This window comes from Acanthopagrus latus, chromosome 11, assembly GCF_904848185.1.
Source record: "Acanthopagrus latus isolate v.2019 chromosome 11, fAcaLat1.1, whole genome shotgun sequence".
Classification (NCBI taxonomy): Eukaryota; Metazoa; Chordata; class Actinopteri; order Spariformes; family Sparidae; genus Acanthopagrus; species Acanthopagrus latus.
Genome location: NC_051049.1, coordinates 14,450,485 through 14,474,817, shown reverse-complemented (window position 1 = coordinate 14,474,817; position 24,333 = coordinate 14,450,485). Strand labels below are relative to the sequence as shown.

The window sequence follows — 24,333 nt, the reverse complement described above, 5'->3', positions numbered from 1 at the left end:
TTTGTAGACTTTTAGCTTTACAAAGACTGAGCTCTGTCTCCTCTGAGCTGGATTTTACAGCATTGCATTTGACAGACGATGCACTTTCACATGCTCAAATCAAACCTAAAACATGAGGTAGTTGACACATAAATCCGATATTAGAGTGTACATATATTTGTCTTACCTCTGTGTGTGGCATAGAGTGCAGCAAAGGTGACAACAAAGAAGGTGGTGGAATATTTCCCAGCATTCACCAGGTGAGGGAAGGCCCTCTTGGTGTCACGATAACGCCTCAGGCACTGGATGAAGCGGAACCAGGCGGGCAGACATTGGATGATGGCGCGCAGACCGTACGAGTAACTGTGGCATACGTAGTCGTCAGGATCTAAAATAGAATTTTAAAAAAGCTATGATTAGGTTGTAATCTCTCGTTCTCTTTTTCTCCTCCTCATCCCCTTTGCACAGAGAAGCTCATCATCATGAGAGTCACACAGCGACCTCTGTGTGGCCAAACATTTCCGTTCCATTAGCTCTGAGTTAATTGGCTGCGTGGAGGCCGGAGTGTCACTGTTGCTTGAGTGGACGGACAGCAATTACAAGCTCATTCACATCACGTGTCCTGAAAGAGCATCTCAACTGTCTGGCACACAGTCATCTTAGCCCTTCACATTTATAACCAAAAGATTTTGGTCTCTATCTTCATATTATGATTCGAGGCAGCAAGGGAATAATAAACGGTTTGATTACCAACAAATATTACATGTGTAATATTTAGTTCAATCCAAGATTTTTTGGTGTGTTTTTGGTGGACAGACTTTCAATATGCCCCTTCTATGTAGATCTATTCCAGTTACTATATTTTTGCTTAAAATGTCCTCCTACATTTCTTCCCTTCAGAACAGGTATGATACTCTACGAACAGTTGATGAAGTAGAAATAGAAATAGCCAAAAAACAAATACACATTACATTTACAACACTTTTACAACAATGTTTAGGTATTTTCAGGTAATTATCTTCTGCAAAAGAGGATTAACCTTGCTGTCCCTGGGTTCAAAAGTGTAGTTTTTCATCTGCACACAGACAGAAGTGCAAAGGACATACAGCTTACGATTAAGCCACTGTCAACATGACTTAACTATCACCTTTAAACTTGGGCAGCAGACCCTTGCTGTTGCTCCACTGCAGCTCAAAGACGTAGAAGCAGATGAGATACTCCAAGTCCATCAGAACAACCACCAGAGAGTTGAGCTGATCAGCAAGCCAGAAATCTGCAAATTCCACCCGGTGAAATGGTGCAGTGAATACGCGAAACTAGAAACAGACAAGAGTGGAAACAAGGTTAAAATGTGTATAAAAGAACTGAAGAAAACACACATTCCCAATTTATATTCGAAAAACACCTTGACTGACCCTCACTTTTACAAAATTGGCCTCAGATGTCACAGTGATCTCTGATTGTGTGTATGTGCTTTCAACACCGGGAGTGAATTAGTCGTCAATTAATTAGCACGCAATTGTCGCAGCACTTCACTAGAGACGTGCAAAGCAGGGAACAACCTCTTTTAATGATCTGTAACACACAAAGGGGATCGAGGCTCCAGACTACCTTATCAGCACGCCACAGGAAATCCTAATGTGTCACGCTTTGTGTCTGTAGGCATGAATTCGTTGGTGTGTGTTACTTGTGTACAGCGCAAATGCATGAATCAATCCAGCAGTGTTTTGTGGTGTGCTTTGGCTTCTATGGGCATGTTATTTGGAGTATGACTTTTGGCAGGAGCACGGTTATTGACCACGCTTTGTAAAATGACACTGCCGACTCTCTCACTCGACTCTTTCCATTTACCCCCCTTAGGCCACATCTGACATTCAGGAGAGACTGCATGCCTCCCTCTATGAACGCTATCGGACGCAAGCGCCACATACACCTTCTACTGCAAATGTCAAACAATATTGATCTTTTCTTTTTTTACACATATCAGCTAATTTTATATTTCTCTTACCCTGCCAATCAAACTTTGTATTGATCTAGTGGCCATCTCATTCACATCCGCTGTGTTGATGTTTCAAGGCTAAGCCTGCTGCAGAGATTAGGTGAGTTTTTCATTTCTTGAACAAACACCAGTAATCCAGCTGCCACTTCTGTAGTTTGTTCTATAATGAAATCTTTTTCCTCTATCTTGTGTTAACTGTCAGAAGAAATGAACACAAATTTGGGTACATTTTATAGCACAAGAAATTGTTAGTTCCAATAAATTACTATTTCTCTTCAAACATCTTTAATCAGTTATTGCTTATTCCTTCAGGATACATGTATGACAATCATGTAAAACAGCTCATTTCAGCTCTAATTCTGTGTAGATTATGAGCGCTCAGGACCAATCAAAGACTGAGGCAGCGGAGGAGGGCTGAGGGAGTGTTGCTGAGGACTGTGGGGAGCTGTGAAGGAAAGGACAAGGATATGAGGAGGGGGTCTTCTGCTGCTGCTGCTCGGGGAGAGGCAGGCAAGGAAGGAGGAGGAGGATGAGGAAGAGGAGGAGGGACAGAGGAGCTCAGGGCATCAGCATACTGATAGATCTACGCCTGTAATGATTGCGCAGTCACAACCTCCACCTCCCCTGGGACGAGGCTGCATTCTATTATCCCTCAACCCTCTGCCCTCTGTCTCGCTACACCCCCCTCTACACGCGCACACACACACACACACACACACACACACACACACACACAACCACACACCCCACCCTCTCTCCTGCAGGCCTGTAGCTCAGCTTAGACAAAGAACAGAGTAACATAGGAGGGTTTTGTAAACATGAGACTTGAGATAGATATCTGAATTGTACATGCATTCATGATGCCAGATAGTTATGCATGAGCGTGTAGACACACACACACACACACACACACACACACACACACACACACACACACACACGCACACACACAAATGCATCTGGGTCATAAATTGTGACAGCAGCACGTAAATGTAACAAAACACATAGCTGTAAAAAAAATTTTTTTAAAAAAAGACAAACACATATGTGTCTTTCCAAAAATGTCACATATATTACATATATCTACATATATTACAACACATTAAGAACTGTTGAGTCAAAACAAATCTTCCATCACTTAAACTTTAACAACTATGACTTTGTCGACACTACACTAGTCATCATGTGTATGTATTTATATGCTTTCTGTCAAGATTTTTGACATTAAAAGTTGAGAAATATGATTTTAGTTAAGATTGATTTTGCCTTTTGGTCTTGTCTAATAATAAATTACTATTATTATTTAAAACAAATAACACATTTACCATTACACAAGGGTCTGTTACTTACAGTTATTTATGTCATAGTCAGGACATTTTCAATCTTCAGTAATCAAATTATCACAATCATTTTAATCACGATCTCGATACACTCTAAATTCTAAACTTTTTCTTGAAATGTCCAATGAATTTTCTCCATTGGCATCATTAAAATACTGTATTGCATTAAAGATTGTTCTTTTTATGGCTCGATATCCTCATCTGCCATGTTGCTAGTTATCTACAATGTGTTACCAAAGGAACCATGTGAAGTTATTTGTCCAATCAGCATAGCAATCTAGTCGGATATATCACTCTATTGGTTTCTTCAAGTAGTGTGGATTGGATCTAATAAGAATGTGTCAAGTTTGGAAACAGAAGTACTGTAAGACACCATTCAATACTGCAATCACTAAAATTTTCCTGAAATATAAATTGTGGATACCTTTGAGATCAATCATGAATCTTTAGATTGCCTACCCTTACCGAGCAGGTATCTCACATCATCTCACTATGTTCGCATTTGATTCATTTCATTATAGCAGTCCTCTAAAGCATTACTTACTGCTAGCTCACAGCTGTCACATTTGTCTTTGTGTATGAATGAACCTTGACTGTTGAGCTCATTTATCCAGTTCCACTGTTGGACATATTTTCAGCAGCTCTCCATGAGTATGATTAGTTGCGCCAAAGCTCAAATGGCATCACTGTAATTCTTCTCAAAAGTAGGAGGTGTAAGGGAAATGCTCAAATAAATAATCGAGTGAACTGACCAGCAGCTTCAGGAGCCAGAAACGTGATTTGTAGTAGCAGGTCTTGAAGGGGTTGATGAGGAAGAGCACCATGAAGCCATAGAGGATGAGCGGGTTGATCTGCATGGGGAGGTAGGTGTACTCTGAGTAGAGACAGGAGAGGATACTGAGACACCACAACACACCCAGGAAACCAGCAATCTGCAGAGGAGAAACAGAAGAGACTGACATTACAAGAGAGCACTTTTGACATATAACCACAATTAACAAGGAAATATGAATAATTCAGTGCAAATTATGTTGTGTTTTGTATAAATAAAACCCTGTGGATATTAGGCGTGTGTTCTGTTGAATAGATTTCTCTTATTTTACATGGTAATGTATTTCTTGAATCTGGATTACCCTAATGACTAAACATCCCTATTCAATCTAAATGCATATTTTAAAAATGCATGATCACTCAAATCAATTGAGCAACCAATCAATTCCAGAGGAAGAGTTTGTTTTCTGAAGACTTGAGGCTCTCATTCACAAACATATAATTGTTTTTACTCTGACCTCAAACAGGTGTTGGTGCGAGAGGTTGTTTCGGGGATTGATCTCGAAGATGAGGACATGGTTGACTCCGGCCTGTCTCCATCCGTATGTGTTAATACCCAACAGGAAGATGAACTGGATCAACAGGAAACCTCCTCGATAGATTCGCACCAGGGGCCACACATTCTCGTAGCGGATGAACACAGCACCTGATAAAAACCACAGCGGATATTCTGCTTTGTAAAGATACAAATCACACTGAGGGAAGACAACAATAAATATCTGGCAATCATGCTCCCTATTAGAACTGCTGGTTATCTTACAGTGACACATTACAAATTGTCCAACAGGCTCAACAGGATATGAAAAATGTATGAATCTGGATGCTCACGTGACTTACCGGTTAGAATGAAGGAGATGGCCAGAATGATAAAGAAGCCGCAGTAAAGGCCAACACGAAAGGTTGTCCAGGCCAAAGCAGGCTGAACCAGAGAGGAAGAATACAAACAAAAAATGAATCATCTTTATAGAATCTATCACTAAGACATCTGTAACCACTGTATATTAACTAGTTCAGATATTCTTTATATGCAATGGTAAGTCAAGTGAGGCAAAATTTAATGTAGCTACAACTTCCTGAACATTTTCTCTGACTCCTTTTATCTGCTTGAATATATTTATTATACACATACCTTAAGGGGAAATAGAAAGATCAATAGTCATGCAGTACAATTTGAGGCAGGCTTGACAGTAATTAATGCATTAATAATAGTTGATATAAAAGAAAGGGAGGGGGGGTAAAGTGCCACTATCCCAGCTTGTTTCTGAAAGATATCCTGTCTGTTCAACAGTGGAGAGGCACTTATAAAATCAATACTGGAGCCTCTCATGGTTTCTCTCTCTTCGTCTCTTCCCATCTTCCTCCCTCTTCCTACTCCTCTCACAACAAACCTCTCACCTTTTGTTTTTAACCTTTGTTCACCAACAACAAAACATTAGGCCAATATTACAGTAACATAAAGATTTCTGGGATACTGTCAGGAATAGACACCAAATTTGCATCCAGGTAATCAAACAATGTGTGTTATCTTTGGGGGAGATTAAATATCATAGTTGTAGACATTTATTATCATATATTCATCATCACTGTTGGTTTAGTTTTTTATTGTTGAGTTATTTTACTGTGTAGCCTTCTGGCCTACTAAAGAAATTACATTACATTACATGAAATGACAAAACCTGATGAGTAAATTGGCTGATATCATAAAACCATCTGTCTTCTGCCTTTGTAGGCCAGTAACTGCTGCTTGCAAGAATGATTTATTTACTTGAGAAGAAAATAAGGTTTATGGGGCACAGACTAGTCTCATGTCACAAAGTGATGTCCAAAGGAAGCCGGGTGTACTTCTGACCTGAGCTGCTCCCAGTGGAGGAACTCTCAACCTCTTCATGGCCCTCTGACGATCTCCTCCCTCTAGCTCATTGGTGACGAGGGTCTATAGGCACACACATAAACAACAGTGATAATAGGCACGTGTGTATTGCTCGTGTGTGACCTTCCTCTTTGTGGCAGAGTGAGTATGTGTGTGTTTGTGTACATGTGAGTGGGCACCTCTGTCTCAGAGATGAGCTGTGTGATCTTCTTGCAGGTGTAGAAAGGTGCAACTTCCACGTGAGCCACACGCCAGTCAGCTCCACGAGGAGTATCCAGGATCTTGTCATGTTTCTTCAGGATTTTACGGAAACCAGTGAAATTCAGATTCTGTGGACAATGGCAAGGAAAACAGTTATAACATATTCTATCAAACACAGAATTTAGAAACATGAAGCAGATTTTCTACCATGACTGCATGTGTGTCTAAGTGTAAGTGTGTTGATACCTGGTAGTTCTGGAGCAGGATGAGGCTGAGGTAGAACTCGCTGAAGGCTAGCTTCAGGTCCTTGATGTTGTGGTGTTTGCAGCGCTCCTCCTGCGACAGGTGGAACATGGTCTTGCGTCTCCGCAGGCCAGGCGGAGCGTTGCTCTCACGCTGAGCATCCAGTGAAGACTGCAACTCATTCTGCAGCGTGGCAAAACGTCTCTGGGCTTCTGCAAGCTTTTCTACAAGCGGAAGACAAGAAAATTATTAAAAACAGACTTTTGGTGTCTGTATGATTTTTGCTTGTACTACACCACATCCATGCTTGTTCACCACTAGACAGACTATTGTTACTCTATAGATATTAGATCTATAGATATTTTATATAGTCTGACTCGATGACTTCATGTTAAGTCCTATTCAAGTATGAACTGTTAGATTTGATTAATCAAATTTCATTTCACCTGACACTACTGGTAAGAGAAGTCAACTAGCTACTTGGTAGGGGACATAGAGAAGGTGACAACTTCACAAAAACCTTCCATACATCATGTCTCTTTTGCTCTCCTGCTGTCTAACACAGAAAGCCGAAGCATGGAGACTGTTAGGCTGAGCTGACATGCAAATGCAGTAGAGGGAGGAACCATTATCTGGGTCAGAGATAGGTTAATATACCCGGAGAGGGAGAGGAGGGGCAGAAATCACACAGGGCAGTAACCTGCATTTCATTAACTCATTCTGCACTTCTACTATCTACTTTAAAAAAAAAAAAAAAGATAAGCACCCATTGCTTTTTTATTTAACCAATCAGAAGCCGTACCATGTTCAGCCTGGTACGGGTGGGCTTCAACAATGAAGCCCAAGTCTTCTTGCCGTTATCTCATTTTCCTTCTATTCTCATAAAAAGTCTGGAGATAGAATTAGAGGAAGTCTGAGTTGGTCATTTCATTGGGCCATCAGATTATGGACAGCAACGAAGCCAACAGTCACACAGTAAGATGAGTTGAAGATTCTAATGAAATGAAATTTGTCACTTTCATAATTAATTGTCTTATAAAAATTGAGATTTCCTGTCTTTCTTGATTATAAGGCAGTGTAGATTCTATACAAATGATGTGAAAGTACCAAATGCTCAATCTTTGAAGAAATGCACCCAGTGTAACCTGTCTTCAGCTGAGCCATAAGGACTGTAAACTACACAGTCCCGCCCTCCGGCTCAGGCCTGTGACAGCTGACCAATCAGAGCAGACTGGGTTTTTCAGGAGTGGGTTCTTAAAGAGACAGGCACTATAACTGAGTATTCACACAGAGCATGAACACAGGGGCTGCAAAAATAGACAGTATGATTTGAGAAATTTGCAAGTCATTTCTACTCCTGTTGTAATTTTCGAGTTCTTCTAGCTGGTGCAAAAACCATTAAATTAACAGACCTGGAATCACAATAAGAACAGTGTTGTATGCGACAGCATCTGATAACAAAACAAATTTGATTTGTGTTTAAGCATACCAGAGCTCCAGCAGCTGCTTCTCTGTCCTAAACTAAGAAAAGCAGCAGTGTTGATGTGGAGGGCTCACTGGTGACTTTCACGCTTTGCTGCCTAAAGACACACATACAAACCCACATTCTCCAGATATCACACTACCTCAATCACATTGCCTGTCTTCGGCATCTAAATCCTTCCTCTTGACACATACAGTCTGTCAAAACAATGCTTGGGTGAACACATGACAACAGGAGACGTGAGAAAGTCAAGACCCCCACCGCTTCTCACAAGTAGGTTTAGATTAAATCTGAGGTCGGGGACCGCAGTGGCACTTCACAACAGAGGACATGTCTGAACAGTTCATCTGTGTGGAGCTAATGAACCTTAAATAGACAGGTGTTGGAGGTTTAGTTTTCCACTTGTGTGGGTTTCAAAGAGAAGTTTAAAGCACCCGTTATTCTTTCTCAGCTTTCAGGAACAAACAGGGTGAAAGAATTTTCAACTAAAGCGACAGTCTGCAAAAACATCTTTAACCCATCAGGATGAAAGTGAGTCCAACAAGCTGGGTTTCAGCACAGTGCAGCAAAATGGCTTTTAGAGGTCAAGGACCCCTTTCAGAGGGAGATACAGAGGGAAAAAGCTCTGTGGAGGCAGGTGTATTACGTAAAGTCAGCACACAATTTATTTCCATCTATCCAGCGCTCTCTCGCTCACAACCTGACCACCTTTTCAGACTAGTACTCACATACACACACACTAAAACACAGTAACTGGCATCAGATAAAGCTGCCTGTCGGACACAACTCTGCAATTTCTTCCTTCACCCTCCTGTGTGGAGGATAAACAAGATGCCTGAGAGAAGGAGGAAGATGTTGATGTTTTCATTCAAAACATTTAAGTAACCTCAGACCTCAGGTCTGCTGAGGAGGCAGTGACTCACTGACTGCAACACTGATGTGATGCAACTCTGCAGTCAACAGACTTAAACATGTCACATGTAGGAGGAGGAACGTGAGAAATTACAAGTAAGTGTTCTGTTTTTATTCACATTACAGGTACAATAACAAAAATAATTAAAAGCTTCATCACTCACTTGAAAAATTATGACTCGATGCAGAAAAGTCAGTAATCGGAAATCTAAAATCCAATTCTCAACTTTACAATTGCCTGAGACAATTCTGTATGACCGGGCTGTGTGTTTTTATTTTTACTACTCAACCAATTGGAGGGTGAAACATAAATGTAAACATGTACATTGTGTTTACAGTCTAAGCTAGGCAACTGAGTTATCCAACTCTAGCTATAAAACAAGGAATCTCTGCTTGTCTGTGCGATTTTTAATCCCATATTTTGAGAACCACTGACCCAGCCTCATGGTGTAGGTAGATATGATCTAAATGTTGTATATGTCAACAACTATTACTCCTCCTGTGGGCAACCATAGGCAAAGCAGAGGTATAAAGAGATAGAGAATAATAACTCAACACTTCTGTAATAATGTAAACTAGGTCTTAGAAACACTTAACATTAATAAGCAGTTAAAATATCTGTTTACAACTACATTTTACATTTCATTAAAACCCATTTGTGAAATGTTTATACAATGCTAAATGATGTTAAATTGGGGGACATTGTTACCTACATACTGTTCTGTCCTTAGCAAATGAACTGTGTTCATATTATCTGCAGCAGAAAATGGACTAGGACAACAAAAGATGAGTTAACGAGACATGGCCTCTGCATCAGCTAACAGTAAGCGTCTTAAATATGTCAGTGCTCAATACATACACTGTTGTTAGCGTAAAAACAAATTCAAGAGCTTTTTACTTTCTTCTATACCTCAGTAAATCTGCCTTCTGCTAACAAGCTCTGCCGTGATTTATATCTTGTTTGTTTGCTTCTCGAGCCATCCATCTGCCTTTTATGTCCCATCATCATGAGCTGGAACAATCTTGCCAGTCAACCTTGGCCCTCAGCTGACCTGTAGTTACACACACAGCCTCTAGAGGAAGCACTGCCTGTCTTCAGATACCTCACACTTACCCCTGAGCTCAAGTTCAAAACCAGAAGGCAACCTTGTGGTACCAGAATACCAGAATATATTATGGCTTCCTTCTCATGTTACATGGCACACACATACTCTCGCTCCCTGAAATACACACAGAGAGGCTTGCTCGCCTAAACATGACGACCACTGGCTACTTCAATCAAATGACCACGACTAGATGCCATGTCATTTGGCACTGGAATGGGTGGCAGCTTAGCACAGAGTAAACAAACTAATATCTAAAATTATAATAGAAGATGATAGCTGATGCCCATAACAGTCATTATATCATAGTTTAGACAAGATATCATTGCATACCATATGTAAAATTGCTGTGGTAATAATAACTTACTTAAGTTAATCTGAGATCAGGAAGGAGGCATTATTGAACAGTTGAATCAATTATAAAGAAATGTTCAAATTAAATTATAGTGATATTACTTTGTATCATAAAAGTCAATTCAATAGTTCCTCTGACTCGCAGCACAGTAATCACATAATTGATCTGAAACTGCTTTCCTCACTTGACTTATATACTCAGCATCAGCAATTGTTACCTGAAGTGGAACTGAAGTTGAATGAATACCTGAATAGAATGTGTTGATTTTCAGGAGCTCCTTCTCGCAGGTCTGGAAAAACCTTTCCTCAAACTTAGCGTAGTATCTCTTCACGGTGTCTTCATCTGTGACTAGAGTGAGAACAAGAAGAAGAAGGAAGGTTATTAGTTGTTTGCCCTCAAGGCAAAGGACTCAAGTATGTAATACTGTACGTTATAGTGTTGCACTTTTATAATCCTGACCCAAGAAGGAATCTTGATTATGTATGCCTCAGAGCTGATAATTAAGTGAATGAAACAAGAAGGGTGAAATACAGCAGTATGCAAGAAAAAGTTATTTGGTTATTGACACCAAAATCACCACATGTACCTGGCAGATGTCTCCACGCGTATGTGGAAAACAAATACTTACCAGGGCCAGATAAGTTCAGACTTCGCACCACATTACACTTAAAAACAAATAAGTCAGTCTAGAGAGTTCAGGTTTGGTTTTAATCCATAAGCAAGTACATAAAACTGAGGTGATCTCTGGAGAGCAACTGAATGTGCAACCGTAAGTACATCAAGTTATGCCCTAACAATACTGCGACCCTTAAACTTACATTTCCACTTGAATTATTTTAGCTTGTCCTGTCTCCTCTTAAAACCATTGGTTCTATTCCTCTTCCCCTGTTGACCTCAAACACTGGGAACACTTCACTGAACACAACCCTGGCAATACTCTGTGCTTGTGATTGTTGCTTCTCAAGTCAGGTCTTACTTAATACAAAAATCAAACAATTTAAATACACTAGTAGTTGATTAAGCTTTTGTTTAGTACATAAATAAGAATCAACTCATATATGGATACATATATCCCATATCTCTCTATTATTGTCTCTATTTCTTGAGACTTACTCTTGTGCTGCTACTCATTTCCCTCTGTACTACCTGCAAATTTCTCCCAAGGGGGATCAATAAAGGAATATCTTAATCCTTATCCGTGTGTGTGTGTGTGTGTGTGTGTGTGTTATAAAATGTCAAAATATTTCCCACTCTTACATTTTATGAACACCATGTTAAAAAATAATAAGTAAGACATCAACTAAATAAAAAGCGAGGGTGATCTGTAGTAGCCACAATGTTAAATAGCTGAACGATTAATTCTTTCAGCTACATAAAACAGCTGCAGCTTTTTTTCTTTTCTTTTTTTTTTTTTTTTTTACAGTTTTGTGTGGGTGTTTTAAAAATGCTACTACTGTACTATTCCAAGTTAACAGAGCGTACATAATTACTAGAGTGGACAAGAATGGTGAACTGTTGCTTATTTTGATCATATCAATATTTTCATGTCATAGGATGTCCCAACCAACTCAGCCAATCTTCCAAGAACATCCTAATATAGGTGTGTTCCTGCAGGTTTGTCTGCAGAGAGTCAAACACTCATCTATTCAGTGTTAGAATTAGATCAGCAGCTTCCTTCCTTTTCTCTCCAGGCTGACTAAACCCTGCATGTCTTTTTCAGGGGCAGCCAATTCAATCAGCATCGATGCTCTGTCTCCAATAATCCTCTGCCTCATTCACAGCAGGCTACCTGACACCTGAAAGAGTTTAAAGTGTGGCCATTGTCCAGTTACAGGCCGAGCCCACGCACTATACACATGGTGAATGTCTCTGTCATGCTAACACATATAGCAGTCCAATTTGTGTCAGTGGCCCTTGCAGGACTTAAACTTGCATTACATCAAAGCAACAATAAAACAATGTGACAACCAGGTCTGAAAGTTTAATACAAGAGTAAATATATTTCTAAAATAGCAAACAGTAATTCCTTTACAGTGTGCCAGTGTTTCCATGAACAATTAACCTCCTCATAACCAGCTGTGTTACCCGTATGTTAATGTGAAATGTTCACTCTGAACAAAATAAAGAGAGATGCGGGTTTTGCTGGATAAAGTACATACAATGTCAGAGCCAATAGTGATCACACATCGTAAACATTTGCTATTATATAAAGTGAGCCTCCTCTGCTGCTGGTAGATGGAGAGGCTTTCTATTCAACAAAGTAATAACAAAGCAATGCCCCAGGCAGCAGCCTGTCAATATCACCGCTCACTTATATCCTCACATCTGCAGCAGGGTTGTATAAGCTTGTAATGAAAAAGGTGGAGAAATGTTGAACAGCGGCTTTAAAGACCAGCAGCTTTACAAGGAAAATAAATGAGAAACTGCCTCCCCAGCTTTTAAGTTAATCAATTATAAGTTAATTAACCCACACTTTGCAGATGAATAGAATGTATAGCCTGAAGTCTACTGTAGAAGAACAAATGCTGAGAAGCATATAAGAGGAAAACCTCTGATAAAAGACATGAGACTAACTCTATGTTAATATAGAAGTAGTGCTCATTAAACATCCAAAACAAGATCATTATAGTCATGACAAAAGTTGGAAAATGGGGCTACATTACAGTAATAGTTTGAAAACAAGAACAAACCTCCACTTAGCATCAGCAGTGACTTTTAAAGAGACCAAGAGACAGAGAATAAGGAGCTCCTGTATCACATTAATGGTGGGAAAGATTCAGTAAAAAAATGACAGGAAGAGGATGGAGAGGAAATTGACAAAGAGATGATTATGCTACTATATAGATGTTGCTGTAACTGGTTGAATAGGTCACTAGCAAACCAACTAAATAAAGTAAGAAAAGAATAGGATGAGAACAAAGGAGAAGAAAATGAAGTTCAAGAAATGTGGCCCGCCAATACAGAGAGAAGGAACGAGAGACAGAAAAGGAAGCAGATGGTCTCCAATCTGCCTCACACTTCCGCACAATTGCACATTTCAGCTGGACCCAAAACACTTTCAGCCCTGCAACCATGCAGCAAAAAAGGTTGACTGGCTGGCTGCTACATATAGATGGATGGATGACTGTCTGGACACAGGGATGCATGCTTGAATTGCTGACGGATCGACTGGCTGATGTTAGCTGAATGACTGAGAACCTATAAAGTCAGTTTGCCAAGACAGAATGAGTAATGGCGCTCCTTTGGTTAGACCTGCAGGCAAGCAGGACACAGAGCTGTACTGTAATTCAAAGTAAAAGGTTACACAGCTAATGAACACTTTGTATAAAAAAGCACTGAAGGATAAAGACAGAGTAACAGAAGGAAAACTGAACTGTGGGTCATTTAACATCTATGGGATGTTTTCTATACATCCATAACATTAACTTTAAAATAAATATGCCCAATTAAGCAAAACATTCATACATTTATCCAAATAAATGTGTTCATATTTTTCTCACATGGATACTGACTAACAGTGAGTGTGCTGGTGGATCAAAATGTAGATGTGAGGCACTGCAGGTATTCAGGGTTATGAAATTACCTTGCATCCCCGCTTCTTTGTTTTGAGCTGACCTTATGCACTACTCAGCACATCGGTGGAGGAGTGTGGTGTATATCCTCACAACTGTGTTTTACTGAAATCTAAACAGCACTTTCCCTAGATGCTGAAAAAACTGTCACCCATCTCCTCAACCTGCCACACACTTTTACTTCAACCAACATAAGCATAATTAACATCTCATAATTATATTGTCTTAACTCTTTACCTGCCTCCTCAGATGAACTGTACTGCTGTGAAAATGCAATAAAACCTAATTACAAAAACATTTTGAATTCATGTCACCACTAAGGCATTTACTGTGGCTTTAATTTAATATGCAGTGTCTATGTTCATGTTAATCTGATATCTTCTCTTTCAGCTACACAGTATGAGCTCTCATTATCACAAGTCTGGTTGGATGATAATGGATGGTTTTCTGGAGTCCAACAGCATTCTCCAAAGGGATTTCAAGGTGTATAAAAGTTTGGACTCCATGGGGATGACAGCTTTAGAGTGACAGGATAGAAAATCTTTAATATTCTGAATTCGATTAATGAGTTCGAATGCAAAAGTGAAAAATCAAATAATCAAACTACTGACTCTCTACACACAAACAATACACCATCCTAGGACCTTTACACTGAGCTAGTTTAACAAAGCAACAACGCTGTTCATTACTGAATAAATTACTCTTTATAGATGGTCATTCTCTCTGCGCTTTGCAACTCCCTTATCAGGGATCTCCTCCAGGTCTTGGATTAATTTCTTGTGTGTGTGTGTGTGTGCGCGCGCGTGTGTGTGTGTGTGTGAGGCAGGCCAAGTTAAAGAGATGATGATGGAGCTGTTCAGTAGGAAATAATGGTTCTGTCCCTTTAGGGCTGCATGGTGATAGGCCTCTGTGTGTGTATATACGTGTGTGTGTTATTGTGTGTTATTGGGTGATATGGACACAATAAACCTTTTCATAGAGGACTTGTTGAACAGTTTTTCACAGTATTTGTGGGGGCATTCTGTAACTATGATTTCATAAAAGTCACCATGGAAGGCAGAAAATTAACAGCAGCTGACAGGCTGCATTTTGCTCAAGGCGACATAACTACTATGTAGATGTAGGATCTAATTTATCTAAAGCTACAGAAAAATCAATATGTGGCTTGATTAGATTTAGGAACATTTAAAGACTGTAAATTACAAGCTCTAACCATCAAATGAGTGCCAGGAGCAGTAAGGCCTACATTTTGTTTTCTCACCCCCAAACTACCAGATAAATCAATTATTTGATCAATCATTCATCAAACAAAGATTTGCTGATTTTGGCTATTTTCTCATTGTAGACTGTAGACTCTAGACTGTTTATCACACAAAATACATGATGCTGATTATGTGGGCCTTGTCCTTAATGAGGACAGTTAATGAAATAAATTGCAAAAGAAGTGAATATTCAGTAGATTAATCAATAGTGATGCAGTTATCAGCAAAATATAATAATCTATTGCAAATTCCAGATGCCAAAGTCATGTCTTGATATTTATGTTTTGTTTAACAATTTGTTCAAATTGAAATAAATTCAAAAACAACAAGTAAACAAGTAATTGTTTGGTTAATACATAATTGATGAGCATTATTTTTTTGTTCTAGCACCAACAATTAAATCTCTGGACTGTCACCAAGCAGGAGATGCATTAAGCCTCAAAAGTCACATATGAAGGGCACCAAGGGGTTTTTCTATTCAAGATAATGAGACATACTTGGGCACAACTTGCTATGAGGAGAGTAGATCCACAGCAGAGTACTGTGTCTATTCATTGGCTCCACTTTTTCAGACAAAGAATTGTGCTGGTAGCTAGAAAAACAACTCTTGACCTACAGTATTCCCATGGCAGCTTGTAGAAGGCAGCCCCCCTCTCTTCGCTAACCCCTTCTTCTGTAGATTGTATAAATAAATGATGAGACAGCTTCCCCAGAACCTTACCACTCTACCCCCCCAAAACCCTTCATACACACCCCACCCCCAACTTCTTATATTCCCATACAGGCATTCTATGACAAGACCCCATAAAACCAGCACATAAATCCTTCATGGAGACTGTCCGATATGCTCACAGTGAGAGGGAGCCGACATAAACACACACATGTAACTCTGTATCACATCCTTCACAGCTAAGGACTCCTTCTGGTTTAATGCAGTTGGAGCAAAAGAGGGGAAATAGTTACTACTGGTTGTTAGAAATAACTTTTATTCTGTTATTCCTCTGCTCTGTCATTGGTGTCCTACTGATGATCTACTGCTGTTAAGTTGGGAGAAAAGCAATGCTTTCCTCTGCGTTAGGAGCTCAGATATCATCTGTCATAAGACCAGAGCCCAGAGAGAGGGGAGAAGGGACCAGGAAGGGATCTATCTCTTCACAATCCTCAACAAGCTCACACATTCAGAGACACACACGAAGTGCACATCCCTATTGTTAAGGTCCATTTATCTCATTTAATGACACCTCACCGCGGGATATAAACATGTTCTAGTAGTATTACTATCGGGGGAGCTGAGGAGGCCATTACATTATGATTGTCGTTCTATTAGCTACGCTTATCTCGTCCCACCAAGCACACAGGTGTAAATCACAAATGAAGAGAAGGACAAACTGAGCTATAAAAGAAAATAGTTCACTGTGGGCTAATATTAATCTAGAGAGACAAAAACATTGAGTGCATAAAAAAACACCTCAATATCCTTGTATGCCAGGCTTTAAGGAAGGAAACACAACACTAAAATCAGCCAGATACCCCCCCATCCTCCATTCCTCCATCTCGCCTTTTTTTTTTTTCTTCTTCTTATTCCCATTCGGCCCTCCAGCCACAATTAATTCTACCAATCATCTCTCTCATCGAGGCCAGGGGAACATTAAGAATGCACACTCACTTGGCTAGACTGCCAGCCAGGGAGGACCGGAGGCAGGATGAGGAACTACTGTAGCTCCCAATCCATTGTGTACTATTTATACTGCCAGACTGCAAGCTAAGCAGCTCCAAAAAATATACTACACCGGCAAAGAGTAGTGAAAATGATATGATGGAGAGAATCACATATTCCACACATTCTGAGAAGTGTTAATATGTCTTGTGTGTATTGTATACGTGTGTATAAGAGAGAAGAAGAAAGAGAGTGTGAGGCACATATGATGGGTATATTACCAGCAGCCAAGTGCTTCATGAGGGGAAGAGAATAAAAGCAAAAGGCCAGATGGGGTGTGAGATGATCCTGGGGACCAGACAGGAAACACCCCAAAACACTGGAGACTGGTATGGAAGAGTCACATTAGAGGAGAAAGAAAAAAGGAAGACACAGAGAGAGGGAGGAAACACTCTAGAAATAGTGTTTAAACATATTATCCCTCTTTAGGTTTAATTGTTAAACATCTATAAAATCTTCTGTGTGGAGATTCCAGCCCTAATGCTACTTTATTAGATTGGCCTAATGTACAGTACTTTCCACTGATAGACTGCATTACTGCAATGCAATGACAATTTCTGAATGTAAACAAACGTGCATTAATGGCCACATAACAATAAGATTCAATTCACTGGTGAGAAGATGCCAACATTATTTGAAGTGACCACAGAACACAGTAAATACAGGGCAAGCACTACACAGCAAGAGGTGATTGGACTAGCTTGATAAATCGATTACATGACATAGAGAAAGTAGAAATCCAAAGATACTTGATAGATTTGGTTAAGCTGGAACAAGTATACTACTGAGAGAGCTCATTGTTACCGTGTACTGTTTTGTTGTATGCTGTGTTATGTGTTAAGGGATTTTTTTTTATGGAATTTGGCATGCATTAAAAAATACAGTCATGCAAAATGCTGGTGTGTTGATTTCAATATTGTGGATCTGTCCAAGGTACTAAAATCACAAAATAAATGGGTTGCAAAAAGGTCTTTTTCAAAAAAGAAGCAAACAAAGGTACATCTAACAAAACTGACAATGGCTGGACTCCATTCAGTTGCTTCACTTTCAGGGTCCCAGTATTCTGCATGTTGACTTATTGAGACACTTCAAGAGAACAGTGACAGGGTTTTGGGCAAAACCTAAACCAAATAAATGAAAAATCAATGTTAAGAGCATCAAAACTAGCTAAATGACCTTTTCCACATCTAATGGATTTAGTTAGTTATTCCCCAGTGGACTGCTGCTGAATATTTCTTAAAGTAATTTCTGTGATGTTTAGGCTGCTCACATACTCCGTCTCATGTGTTGATCCAAGGCTGGAACGAGTGGAAGAACGCTCTTTACTTTGTGCTTCTTGGTTTATATACTCATTTGTTTGGACAGTTGTCCTTATTAGGAAATTTTTCAGCTGTCTCTCTGTTCAATGGCTAATAATCCCGAGATGATGGCTAACGATTTTGTGACAATGACTGACAGTCCTTTGACAGTGACTGAGTTGTGACACTTCCTCTTGTCAACCGAACAGTCTTCCTCTTGGCCTCAGCTCAGCTTCTCTACTGATTTGACATTTCCTTCATTGAGCTTCTAAACTTTAATACAATCTATCACGGCTAAACATTACACATTCTGTTATTACGGCAATTGTATTTGTGTATGGCAGGAGTGTATGGATCTCAGCTTTTTTGAGTGTGTGTGTGTGTGTGTGTGTGTGTGTGTGTGTGTGTGCGTGTGTGCGTGGGTGTGTGTGTGTGTGTGTGTGTGTGTGTGTGTGTGTGTGGATATGTCTCTGCTTGTGTGTGTGGGTGTGTGTCTCTGCACGTGTGTCTGTGTGTGTACAAACTTGTATTTGTGTATGGCAGGAGTATATGGATCTCAACTTTTCAAGAGTTTGATGGGTTATGTGCTCTAGTTTTGCCTAAACCAATATGGTAATAATAAGAATCCATAATAATATGAAATTAATGAAATTGTATATTTTTTAATTAAAGAGTGTAAATGAATTTGGGGAGGACCCTCAAACCACAGTGCTAAGTACATGCACCCAAGTCTTCCACAAATCTAGGGAAAACTCTGGGAGCCATTGTTACTGTTATAAACATTGATGCTTTTCTTACTATTCTGTGAGAATAGAGTCAGTTAGTGTACTATGAACAAGAAAGAAAGTGGAGATTTCAACCGAGTAGGAAAATGGTTTCAGCGTGTTTATCCCGGACAGAAAATTACTTAACTTTAAGTAAAGGAAAGTTACTAAGTGGGTAAAAAATGATACAGAAATCATTTCACCGTGCAGCAATTACCTAAGTGAGTCTATGAACAAGAAATAGATGTTTGACAGCAGGCGAATGGAAGAAACACTAATAGGCAAAGTTTCTGAGAACTACATGAAGTGGGTCATGTTTGTCGTTACATAGGATCATTGTTTTTTTCCATTATGGTTTTTCCTATTGAAACAGAAGAGAAAAACAGAGAGTGAGTTTGCAGATGTGTGCATGCCTACTAAACTGCTTATAAATATGTATGAAAGGGCTCTGTATGTGCAAAATCTGCCCTGCCAGTTACCTTTGCCTTTTCTCAGCATATTTGTATTAAGCCCTGACAGTTTCCATGTTCCTTTTAAGCCCAAATGCACACAATCCAGTTGACAGCAGAACATAGACGGACACATCTGGTGCAGCACACCACAGCAAAAGCAGAACAAGGATTGTGGTGACTCAATTTTGAGTTCAGTGAAGGGCTAAATGGGCATGGTCGAAAGCACAGAGGAGCTTAAATGGGAATAAAGGAGTTGAGGGAAGAAGTTAGATGAGGTGAAATTGGACAGAAAGGAGAAGTAGGACACAAATTCTTCCAACTGGACAAACAGGAAGTCAACAGAAAGCGGTATTATTGACCAGGGGGGCTGATGGGAAAGTTCATTACTTCTGTTCTCTTTTCTTCAGAGGGCAGTACTTCTCCCTCCCTTCTTTCCAGCCTCTTCTTATTTCACTAAGCTGCCGCTGTGAAGTGTTATCTCTGACAGTCAGAGCGAGGGAAAGTTTGGCCCAGTCAGATATCTCTCTCCTCCCAGCACCACGCAGGGCCTTGAAGATCAGGATAGTTTCTCTGAGAGTCTCACCAACTCCCCGCAACTCTCTATAGGTAGATAGAGACCGAGGGAAAAGGCAAACTGATAACAGTGTAAATTAAAGACTGTCTGATTCATCTCATCGGGTGAAATGTTTGCCTGGACTTTTTCAGCTTCAATCACGTCTCTCAAACTCTGTAAGACATCTTAAGCCCTTTGAGATCCAGAATAAAAAACATATTTGCCTGTCAGTGAAATCCGCTATGGGGATATTACAAACTAAAATGAAGCACACTGTCTCGACTGAACAAAAATTTGTTTTGATTAGCATGTGTTATATTTCACGTTACTCAATAGTGGCATTCTAATGTGATATTTATTGCCAATATCACGTTTCTATACACAGACAGCCAGGGCTCGGATAATGCAGACGTTATTCCTGAGACGGCAGTCCAATAAAGGACGTGGATGCGTATCAGTGTCTCAGTATGCAAACTCATGCATAGCACAGATCCCTTATAAAACATTAATTGTAGCAAATCTAATCTTAAGAGATCAGCTCCGATTTCATGGAGTTTATTGTGGAGCCTGTAAGGCGATTGAGAGATGACTGTTGAGATGCTCCAGGATACAGTTATGTATTTTAACTAAAATGTGGCCAATTTGCATTATCCTTCAATCAGAACGCTAATTTGTGGAAACTATTATTTCTTCTGTTGTCTAAAAAGAGCAAATTACAATCAATATATCAATAGCTGATCATTTCTGATTTCTGAAGTAAAATTTATGTTTATCTGCAAGGCTGTAGTGTTTACTGTCATGTGGCGTAGGCTGCATGATATGGTACAACAAAAAACGAACACTGCAATTATTTTGACAGGTATTATGATTGAATAAAGGATTTCCAACCATGACAGAGTTAAAACTAGACACTGACTTTTATTAAAGTTTTATAAAAGTTACTTTAACACTCACTGCAACACCAGGCCTACACTGAAACACACTGAAAAACAGTTTTAGTACAAATGTCATGCAGAGACAACAGCTTGATAGAGAATCACTAACACATCAGGCTCAGCTGGCCATTCTGGTAGTTTCCACAACAATATAACCTCAAAATGTATGTGTCTCTCTGTGTGTCCATATGCATGTGTTTAGATTTCCTCCATTATCATTAGGGAGCCAGCATCTTACTGGTTAGCTTAAGCCTCAAGTGCCTTACATATATTTGCTCATGGATTAGAGGAAGTTGCCACTTGATTGTGATCTCCTCTGAAACATCTGATGCCAGTCAATATGATTTAGAATAATGAATAAATGGTGAGCAAGGCCAGGATGTCAACCAGGCGTGGGGATGTCTAGGCACCTCGTGACAAAATTTGATTCCAATTTAGAGGCAATGATGTGATCATAAAACGATTATCAATACATCGCGATGCTTGAAGAGCCATAATCAAAACTAACAAGTTAATTGACTTCCATTGTATTTGCTCATATTCAGCTATACTCACCAATGCTCAAGAGGAAGACTAGTTTAGAATGCAACCAAAACTGACATGATTATGTCCGTTATGTTTCAACATAAAAAAACAAGTGGTTCAGTCATAATAAATGGAAATCTCAATGTTACAAAATTGTGACAGGTGCTCCTAATGTTGATAATCAAGTGTTACATTTCCTTGAGACAAAATACTTTAATAGAGAAGTGTGGGGCATCTAATAATTGACTGATTTTATTCCCCTAAGTGTAAACACACCTCTGTCAAGAATCAAAAGGAACTGATGCTATACAATGATGTTCTGGTTATCCTATAGCCACTATTATACCTTCCAGTGAATGAAACATCTGTATTAGTATCCATCTGATGCCCATCTGTCTGCTCAGAAAGCATGACTGTTGTTGAGTCAAAAGGTTGCATGCACAGGGAAAACCTCTCTGACATCTGAAAAGAGTCATAAAAAAAGCAACAGAATTGTAGGTTGTTGTATGGAGGTTCTTGGCACAGTCAGAGGTTAGATTTATTCCAGCAGATGGTAGAACAGCACTGATAGAACTTCAACTTCATAGTACACACATATTTGCATATGTATGAGTCAGCAATGACCATAACTGGACAACATGGCAGCACAGAGCTCAGGGTGGCAGCAGGGTGCTCTTGGAAAATTATTCACTGACTCGCTGAGCTGGAAAAACGAAGGTTACATGAAGGAAAACCTCATTAAGATACAAGGGGTGCGAGAACAAGGAGAGCGTAAGGAGTGCCAGAAAAAGCGGAGGAGGTAGAAGGAGGGTGGCTGGTGGTTGAGCAAGGGGTGGAGGGTACCGGGCCTCATCTGCATTGTGTGAATTCACAGCACATGTGGCCAGTGCCTGAGGGCATATTGTCAATTTGTGTGACAGTGTGTGTTTGTGTGAGTTTCAAGTATTTGCATGAGTTGCGTGTATTTGTTACCATATTGTATAGTTCTGTAAACAACTTTACTGTAATGAACTTAATCATCTGTAAAGACAGGGGCAAGTCCTTATCTATCATTTAATTACCATTAACAACCACTAAAGAGATGTGATTACAGTTTATGGTCGTTTCAAATACACTGAGGCACTAAGAGGTAAAAGAGAGAGATACGAGGTTTGCTGGGGTTACATGAAGAACTACAGCTTTCTCCACACTGTACAGAAATCAACTCCTAAATTCAGTCTTTTGTTCTCCACTATATCTCCTGAAGACAACCACAGCAGAGAAACCTAGAAAAGATTGCACAGTGTGACCCTGTGAATAGCTACAGTACAAAATCTCTGTGCTTTTCTCAGGATCACCAACTAGCAGCTTAACCCCATTAGTCAGGGCTAGTCTACATGGTCATGGCTCATTAAGACACAGAAAGGTTTATGTTCTGCTCTTAGCATTATGCAAACATGATTGATATTAATCATCATCTTTGTGGAGAAAAGAAAGCATCAGAAATGCTTGACTGTGCTGTTGATGTCTCAGTTTACCGCTCTGCTGGAGCGTGGGCAGGACTAAACACTCTAATCTCTTGCTTTAGCAACTCTTTCCGATTTTGTCACCTTGGGTGTCTCTTGATCTCTTTTTCCTCAGTTCTTTTTGAGGCAGAATATATGTTTTACTGCCTCTCCCGCCACTCCCACCTCCCCATCTTTCCTCTTCAGTGAGCCGGTTCATTTGATACATATGCAACCAAGTGGAAGGAATAAGGGCGGCATCCTCTCACTGCATTCATATGGAAGATATCAGGCTCACGTATGTACTGTGAGGAACTCATCAGGGTCCTGTCTGCAGCTACATGTAGCACTAACACCAGTCAGAAGGAGTTGTAGAGATAAAATTGTATCTGATTTTCAAAAGGAAGAAAAAATATTGTGGGTTATAATTTTTTCCACTTTCTCCTCAGTAGCGGACAAAGGAGATGGAGCAATGTTGTGGCCATTAAGTAGATATACCAATGTAGAGGCTTCTAAAATGTATTACAAGTTCATAATCATTAGGAATTCTCTCACTTTATTTCTCTATTTATGTACAGTTCACTTGGTGACAACTGGTATTTGATATTAAAGCCAGTGTGAACGAATACCCCAATTGAACAGCGGAGGAATGAAGCTGTCCTGTAGGTTTTACATGACCTTACATCATCTCTATCAGCTCCATTGTAATCCTGGCCTGCTGTTACACTGGATATACACAGCATGTCGTAAGACAGAGTGGTTCTCTGGTCAATCTGGATCAAATGTTATAGAATAAAACCAGTAATAATAACATAATTGTGCTTAAATTGTCAAAATAGAAACAAAGAAACTCTTGCAGAAAACAAGCTTAAGTTTACTCCCACCTGATTTGTTGTGCATCGTCAAATACTTGACACTGCTGATGGATTGAACAACGAAATTAAATGTCTTGACTAAAGCACCCATAATTCACTGGAGGACCAGGGTAGGATTAATGAAAAAGGCAGAATCTCTCCACTTATACAATAAAACTCATAAAAAGTGGCAGCAATATGAATAAAAGGACAAAAGAAGAAAGATTTGTCAAATACTGATGTAAACCCAAAGCGTCAGTATTTGATGACCTGGGCATGAGACTCAATCAACTATCTTTCTCTAAATTTGTCTACATCAGTTTGAACAGAAAACAAGAAAAGAAACTGCTTGTTGACCTTGAAATTTAAACGAATATTTAAGGATATCCTATTGATTAAAGTACCTGTATTGTGAAGAAGAGAAGAAAATCTCTCCTTTATTCAAAAACAGGACCTGAAACCCAAATGGCAGCTATAATAACACAAAACTACCTGGGTTGAGGGAAATTGCTCTTTCATTTCAGTGTCTAGGTGTGTGTGTATGTGCCAGCGTGTACTATAAATGCTCCAAAAGAAATGCATGTGTTGAGTAAATGTGTGT

The 24,333-nt window shown here is 39.6% G+C and overlaps 1 protein-coding gene across 6 annotated transcripts in view; it reads right to left on the bottom strand.

Moving 5' to 3' along the window:
• Window positions 1-24,333, bottom strand: part of xpr1a (xenotropic and polytropic retrovirus receptor 1a) — a 71,991-nt gene that overhangs the window by 10,888 nt on the left and 36,770 nt on the right. For all 6 annotated transcript variants that reach the window (XR_005077675.1, XR_005077676.1, XM_037114171.1 and 3 more), the window contains exons 4-12: window positions 10,563-10,664; window positions 6,467-6,687; window positions 6,199-6,348; window positions 5,999-6,082; window positions 4,987-5,068; window positions 4,608-4,795; window positions 4,071-4,250; window positions 1,127-1,295; window positions 167-367 (exon numbers count right to left, since the gene is read on the bottom strand). Coding sequence is in view for 4 of the 6 variants with exons in the window: in XM_037114171.1 (XP_036970066.1) it covers window positions 167-367; window positions 1,127-1,295; window positions 4,071-4,250; window positions 4,608-4,795; window positions 4,987-5,068; window positions 5,999-6,082; window positions 6,199-6,348; window positions 6,467-6,687; window positions 10,563-10,664 (1,377 nt within the window). In the remaining 2 variants the exon portion in view is untranslated. The remainder of the gene's footprint in view (window positions 1-166; window positions 368-1,126; window positions 1,296-4,070; window positions 4,251-4,607; window positions 4,796-4,986; window positions 5,069-5,998; window positions 6,083-6,198; window positions 6,349-6,466; window positions 6,688-10,562; window positions 10,665-24,333) is intronic.